This window comes from Embiotoca jacksoni, unplaced genomic scaffold (assembly GCF_022577435.1).
Source record: "Embiotoca jacksoni isolate LCO1_2020_lvr unplaced genomic scaffold, fEmbJac1.0.p SCAF_2, whole genome shotgun sequence".
Taxonomy (NCBI): Eukaryota; Metazoa; Chordata; class Actinopteri; family Embiotocidae; genus Embiotoca; species Embiotoca jacksoni.
The window spans coordinates 7,637,897-7,645,817 of NW_027185340.1; the positions used below are offsets into that span (position 1 = coordinate 7,637,897).

Consider the following 7,921-nt stretch of genomic DNA (forward strand, 5'->3'; position numbering starts at 1 on the left):
CACACACACACACACACGCACACACACACACACACACACACACACACACACACACACACACACACACACACACACACACACACACACACACACACAGACACACCAGCTAGAGTGCAGTGGATCATCTCTTCACAATGGAGTCGTCTCTGGTGAATAATTTCTGCTTGTTTATTTCAACTGCTTTAAGCTTGTAATTGAATAAATTCTCATATAATTTAAAAATGCATTCTTTAAATCTATGGACAAGATGTTTAAAAATCTTTAGTCACAGCTCAAATTACAAAATCATTACCAAATAAATCTTCTTAACACACAAAGCAGCTTTTGGCAGGTTCCTCACAGATCCAGTTCATAGAGGTTTCACATGACACGTCGTTCCACTGACGGCTTTGTTCTGTGATATGTGCACAGTCCTCTCCTCCAGCATGAGGCAGCCACTCATCAGGCTGGTTTGTCTCCCAGTGCCTAAAAGGGTAATAAACAAGAGAATCATGAAACTGTGAATCCCCGACATACAAACTGTTCCTCAGTGGCACATAATGAGATTACTTTGATTTTTTTTTCTTTCACGTTGGTTTTGCTTTCCACTGCAGGGTTTGCAGAGTTTGATGCTGACCTTACAAACAGCCGTCTCTTCTAGGCTGGATAGTACAGCTGTAAATGCTACTGTTGACCGTGTAGCGGTAGCTGAAAGTCAGCTGATTGTGTAACATGGGTTGGGTTGGTGGACATTTAGGTGTGCGCCTGTCATTCAGGGTGTACATGTGTGCTACTGCAGGTGGTGCAGCTCTTGCTGATGACCTCAAGGCTCAGTGCACCTCTGTGTTACGTTACTGACTGTGTTAATATGTTGAGTTGGCTGGTTGTTGATACACGGTTAAGACCAGTTGGACTAGCTGTACGTGATGACCTCATTGAGCTCATCATCTAGCTATCGAGAAATAAATATTAACCCACGAGGGCTTGTGAGGGCATCAAAACCCCGGTTTCTCAATTTATTCAATAATTACTGGTACATATAATTTCTCGGAGTCAAATTATATGCAGTGATGTAAACATGTGCAGGGATATTAACAAAGAGCAAATTTCTGTCTTACGTAAAAGTCAGTGGAGTTCCATCAATCCATTTCCAGGTGCCCTCCGTTTCATTGTCATTCAAACCGATCCAAACTGGCAGCTTAGTGAACGTAGAGAGAAACTCCTGTTCAACAGGCAGAAAAACAAAATATTTCATGTTTAAGCCACAATTTAGAATCAGTTTACCAGTTTCATCTTAACATACCTGCTGAAAATTAAAAAAAAAATTAAAAAAATCTAATTTTAACATAATTATAATGTGATAATAACTAAATATCAATATCACATCTAAATATAATGTGTTTTTGTTTTGTTTTTTTTACCAACTTGGCAAAGTAATGTACGTATATTAAGTATTTCTAGTACTCCCCCCCACACACACACACACACACACGCACACACACATATACACACACACACACACACACACACACACACACACACGCACACACACACACTACCTGTTCTTCAAGACTTTCTATCACCACCAGATGTGCTGCTTTGTCTCTGCAGTCTTCTCTGCCGGTGTCCCAGGAACCAGACAATTCAGAGCGGCGATAACAGGAAAAACGGAATATGGTCCATCCTTCAGGACACTTTTTCTCTGGAAAAAAAAAAATCAAACGAGAGACATTACAGATGATTAAGTCCATGCTTTGATGAAGTTAGTTGTTTAGATGTCAACTTTTTCAGTGAGCGACCCTCTTAAACATCTTGAAAGATACTTTCTACTACTCATCACCTCGTGACTCTGCTGACGCAGTTTGATCTTTGTTGAAATTAATTTTTTGCAACTTTGAAACCATTGCCCAGAATATGGCCACGTGTGACCAAGTGATAGCGAGAGAGAAGAGTTGGCAGTTGATCAGTGGGAAACAACTTGGAAAGAGCATTTACTAATAGTGACATGGTGACACACAAAGATGCATAATCTTACTAGTGGTTCATAATTATAAGTATTTAATTATCAATAACTTAAGTTTGAGTGATCATATTTCCACTCAGTCAGTCAAGTATGAATCTAATACGTTCTGATTAAAATGTTGGAGGACTTCATTGATAAATTTCCACGTAAAAAACATTGAAAGACACGCAACAAGTAAACGTGAATTCCATGTGGGAGGACTGGAAAAGCTTTGAAACATAAAACGTGAAACATTGTCATTCATTTTAGAAGGAAGTGAAAGTCTTTCACATGTCGAGCTGAGGCTTCAGCTGCTTCAAATGAAACAGGGAAGCATGTTTTGTCTTCAGACTGCTTTAATTTTTCTTAACAGCTGCTTATTGATGATAACGCAACCTCACACTGACACAGTGGCCACATGCAAATGATCCTAAATGAACATTTTGTCAACAACTTAAAACTTAACAGTTTGATTGAAACTCTTTTAGGGCTTTTACATGTAAAAATATGCTCATAAGATTACCGATTGGAAAATTGGTCAATAAATCGATTCATGTTAAATTCAACTGATTTGCAAACTGACAATAATTTTACTTTACAGACTGCAGTGTAATATGAAGATGTTCTCTGGTGTTACATGAAGCTGTGTTGGGTTCTATTTCTTCACAAGAGGCAGCTGTGCAGAAAAAACTCACTCTCCGTGGACTGCGTCCGAATCCTGTCCAGCTGTTTGGTCATTTCAGTGAGGCTGGTGTTCAACAGGTCTCTCTCTTCAGTCATGGAGGACAACCTGTCCTCACTGGCCAGGAGACCTGCAGCTGAATGATGGTCTGAAATAAATCAAGATTCAGTTTTCACTAACACAAAAGACGTTAAACTAATACTGTTTTCTGTTTTAGTCGAAAGTCTAACGAAAGATGTTTGTTAATTATGTCAGGTGTATGATTGGAGTTCTCAAACTGGGGTTCTGGCCCCACTGCGGGGTCATAGACCCACTGCAGCAGGGATGGATGACCACGAGAAAAATATCTGGTGAAACTATTTGATTTTTGTCAAGGACATAAACAGATGTTTGCTGATGCTATATTGTCTGTATCATTACATTAGTAGCAGTATTACTGATTAATAAGAAATGAAAAGAGTTGCAGTGTGGTAGAGGAGGAAGTATGTTCTTATATAGATGACAGAAAAAACAAGAAACTTCATTTATCGTGTGAATAAGGAACTATTCTTGCTCTGGTCTTGACATATCAAACTAGTCTTGTTTGAATTGCGATGATTTTGTGCTATCAGATGATGTTTATATCATCAGATTTAATTTAAAAAATGTTGATAATTTTAAATAGGGAGGAAGAATTGTCATTCTGCACTTTTTCATGCTGCTGATTGTTGGAGGGTTAAATTATAAGAACCAGACTCACAGTGGACACCCAGAGTGATGAGTCCAGCCAGCAGGAAAACACTCAGCAGCCCCAGAGAGACAATAACGCCTAAATGGAAACTCTTCTTAGTGCTCCTTGGACCTGAACAGAGAAAACACTGCTACAACATGCAGCCTGATGATAACACATGATCATATACATCTATTCACCTGTCTGTCAGCTCAGTCTTACCTGGCTGAATCCTCGAATAGTTTAGTTTGGCAGAACTGACATCTTCAACATTATCATAGATACCCTCCATCGTTCGTAAGGATGCAGATTATTCGGTGCAGACGGTCAGATCTGCAGCACAGACATAAAATGTGAAACGCATGTGGGTTTGATTTCTCCTTTTGTCCAACTTCTGAGGAAGTCACATGGTTCTAAACATGATCACTATAATTAGCAGAATAATAATCACCCGCTGAAACTGTTGACCTTCAACTAAGAGTGAGTTACACATTGCATTTCACACCATGCTCAAGTGGCCCAAATCCAATTTGATATCAGATCTGGGACACAATATTCATCGATCACACGATTTTATTACAGAGATTGGAAAACGTTACGAGGATAAAAGGAACTGCATTAGACTGGTTCAAATCGTACTCATCAGATAGATTTCAGTTTGTTCATATCAACAATGAGTCTTCCAGACAAACATGAGTTAGCTATGGAGTTCCACAAGTTTCAGTTTTCGGCCCAATACTTTTCACTCTGTACATGCTTCCATTAAGAGATGTCATCAGGAAGCACTGCATTAATCAATATATTCATGTCAAACTGAATTGATTTGCAAGCTGACAATAATTTTAATTTACAGACTGCAGTGTCATATGAAGATGTTCTCTGGTGTTACATGAAGCTGTATTGGGTTCCATTTCTTCATAAGAGGCAGCTGTGCAGAAAAAACTCTCTCTCTGTGGACTGTGTCCGAATCCTGTCCAGCTGTTTGGTCATTTCAGTGAGGCTGGTGTTCAGCAGGTCTCTCTCTTCAGTCATGGCCAGGAGACCTGCAGCTGAATGATGGTCTGAAATAAATCAAGATTCAGGTTTCAGAAACACAAAAGACTTTGTTCTGATTCTTTTTTCTATTTTAGTCAAAAGTGTAATGAAAGATGTTTGTTAATTATGTCAGGTGTATGATCGGAGTTCTCAAATTGGGGTTCTGGCCCCACTGGGGGGGTCATAGACCCACTGCAGCAGGGATGGATGACCATGAGAAAAATATATGGTGGAACTACTTGATTTCTGTCAAGGACATAAACAGATGTTTGCTGATGCTATATTGTCTGTGTCATTACATTAGTAGCAATATTACTGATTAATAAGACATGAAAACAGTTGCAGTGTGGTAGAGGAGGAAGGAGGCAGGAAGGATTTTTGGTTTCTAAAGGTCGACAGGACAGAAAACGTTTGAGAATTGGTTTGTCTGTGAAAGCTGAATTGTAACTGTGTTCTAACTGTAGTTTTATAGCATCACTGTACCAAACCAGAGCAGAAGCTCTCATACAAAGATCCAAACTCTGTTTAGTCTCTTTGTAAGAATATCTCCTCGTCTTTTCAAAGAAGATTCAAGACATTGGTCACAGAAACGGCAGAAAAGCTGCACCTAAAAATCACACGTACACATTCATGTTAACTTCTTACCATTTACCTCCTTTTATTTTTGTTAATAAAACCCCAGAAGCATTTTTTTTGTTGGACTTTTACAGTGAAAATAACGTGTAGCAGGTGATGATTAGGCAAGTATGTTCCTCTATAGATGACAGAAAACATAAAACACTCACTTTTTTTCAGTGAATAAGGAACTATTGTTGCTGTGGTCTTGATATAAATAGTCCTGTTTGAATTGCGATGACTTTCAGATAATGTTTATATCATACTTGATTAAGGAAGCGCTGATAATTTAAAATAAGGAGGAAGAATCATCATTCTGCACTTTTTCATGCTGCTAATTGTTGGAGGGTTACATTATAAGAACCAGACTCACAGTGGACACCCAGAGTGATGATTCCAGCCAGCAGGAAAACACTCAGCAGCCCCAGAGAGACAATAACGCCTAAATGGAAACTCTTCTTGGTGCTCCTTGGACCTGAACAGAGAAAACACTGTTACAACATGCAGCCTGATGATAACACATGATCATATACATCTATTCACCTGTCTGTCAGCTCAGTCTTACCTGGCTGATTCCTCAAATGGTTTAGTTTGACGTAACTGACATCTTGAAAATTTTCATCGATATCCTCCATTGCTCGTAAGGATGCAGATTATTCAGTAGAGACGGTCAGATCTGCAGCACAGACTATTACACACGTAAAATGTGAAACGCATCTGGGTTTGATTTCTCCTTTTGTCCAACTTCTGAGGAAGTCACATGGTTCTAAACATGATGAAAGTAGTGAACACTATAATAATCCTCTGGTGCAACTTCTGACCACAAACCAAGAGTGAGTCACACGTTGGATTTCACATCATGCTCAAGTGGCCCAAATCCAATTTGATATCAGATCTGGGACACAATATTCATCGATCACACGATTTTATTACAGAGATTGGAAAACGTTACGAGGATAAAAGGAACTGCATTAGACTGGTTCAAATCGTACTCATCAGATAGATTTCAGTTTGTTCATATCAACAATGAGTCTTCCAGACAAACATGAGTTAGCTATGGAGTTCCACAAGTTTCAGTTTTCGGCCCAATCCTTTTCACTCTGTACATGCTTTCATTAAGAGATGTCATCAGGTAGCACTGCATTAACGTCCATTGTTATGCAGATGACACGCAGCTATACTTTTCTATAAAACCAGATGAAACAAACAGTTAGTAAAACTTGAAGAATGTCTGAAAAACATAAAGGCCTGGATGACCAACAATTTCCTGCTTCTAAATTCAGACAAAATGGAAGTTATTGTACTTGGTCCTAAACACCTTATAAACTCTTTCTCTGATCACCCAGTTACTCTGGATGACGTCGTCTTGGCCTCCAGCACCACTGTGAGGAACCTTGGAGTCATCTTTGATGAGGATTTGTCCTTTAGCCACCATATAAAGCAATTCTCCAGGACTGCCTTCTTTCATCTATGTAATATTAATAAAATCAGGAAAATCCTTCCTCAGCATGATGCAAAAAAGCTCATTCATGCATTTGTCACTTCCAGACTGGATTAGTTGAATTCCTTGTTGTTAGGATGTCCTAATTACTCATTAAAAACCTCGCAGTTGATCCAAAATGCGGCAGCAAGAGTACTGACGGGATTTAACAACAGAGATCACATTTCTCCTGTTTTAGCTTCTCTTCAGTGGCTTCCTGTTAAATCAAGAATATCATTTAAAATCCCCCTGCTGACTTACAAAGCTCTTCATGACCCGGCTCCATTTTATCTCAGAGATTTTATAGAACCATATCATCCTGACAGATGTTCTCTCTCAGCTTGCTTTCGGTTCCCAGAGTTTCCAAAAGTAGAATGGGAGGCAGAGCCTTCAGTTTTTATCTCCTCTCCTGTGGAACCAGCTCCCAGTTTGTGTTTGAGGGGCAGAAACCATCTCTAGCTTTAACGCTACACTCAAAACTTTCCTTTTTGATAAAGCTTATATTCAGAGCTGCTCAGGTGGTCCTGAACCATCCTGCAGTTATGCTTTTAAAGGCCGGGGCTGCTGGGAGACCTCGTGATGCATTGAACATCTTTCCTGTCACTCTTTAACTCTCTGTAGACTCATATCTCACCATCACATTTCATTAACTTCTTGCTTTTTTTCCCCATACTTTTTGCTTGTTGTCTGTTGCCTCTCCATTCAGTTCCCTCGCTTGCAGAGTTTCTGTTCTTTCTTTTGCAGATGTCCTGTCATGGGGCTGCATGTCTCTGCTCTGTGATTGTCGGCCCCACCAACAGTTCATGTTTTGTATCTCTATACTACCCTTTTCTCTCTCTGCTCTCTCCTCATGTCCAACCGGTTGAGCAGAAGCTCCGCCCACCTCTGAGCATGTTTCTGTCGGAGGTTTCTTCCTGCTAAGAGGGAGTTTTTCCTTCCCTCTGTTGGAGGTTTTTCTCCCTTAAAGAGGAGTTTTTCCCTCCTAGTTTACGTGGGAATTGTTGAATTGTTGGCTTTCTCTGTATAATATTGTAAAGTTCTGCTGTAAGGACTTTAATGTGTTAAGTACCATGAAATAACCTGTGTTGTGATTTGGCGCTGTTTAACTAAAATTGAATTGAATTGAATTATTTCCCAACATACTTGCACAATTGTCCCAGTACTCGTATGGAGTTGGTATTTTACTAAGACTGTTCAGCTGCAACTTAAAGGCTGAATCCTAAAACATTTTTTATACTCTTTTAAGTAATCAAAAAAATTTGAAATGTTTGAAAATCAAGTGATTTTTCAACAACAACAATATATGCAAAAATGACAGATATGGCACACACACACACACACGCACACACACACACACACACACACACACACACACACACACACACACACACACACACACACACACACACACACACCAGC

General features: G+C 39.5%; 1 protein-coding gene across 1 annotated transcript; it reads right to left on the reverse strand.

Annotated features, from left to right (window-relative positions):
- Positions 1–5,769, reverse strand: LOC138201140 (C-type lectin domain family 10 member A-like). The gene is made up of 9 exons (XM_069154336.1): positions 5,588–5,769; positions 5,396–5,497; positions 4,262–4,433; positions 3,595–3,705; positions 3,403–3,504; positions 2,677–2,811; positions 1,539–1,681; positions 1,098–1,201; positions 1–465 (listed from the first exon to the last, which is right to left on the reverse strand). Exons 4-9 carry the CDS (start codon positions 3,662–3,664, stop codon positions 306–308), a joined length of 714 nt encoding a protein of 237 aa, XP_069010437.1. The 5' UTR covers positions 3,665–3,705; positions 4,262–4,433; positions 5,396–5,497; positions 5,588–5,769; the 3' UTR covers positions 1–305.
- Positions 5,770–7,921: the final 2,152 nt, after the last annotated feature.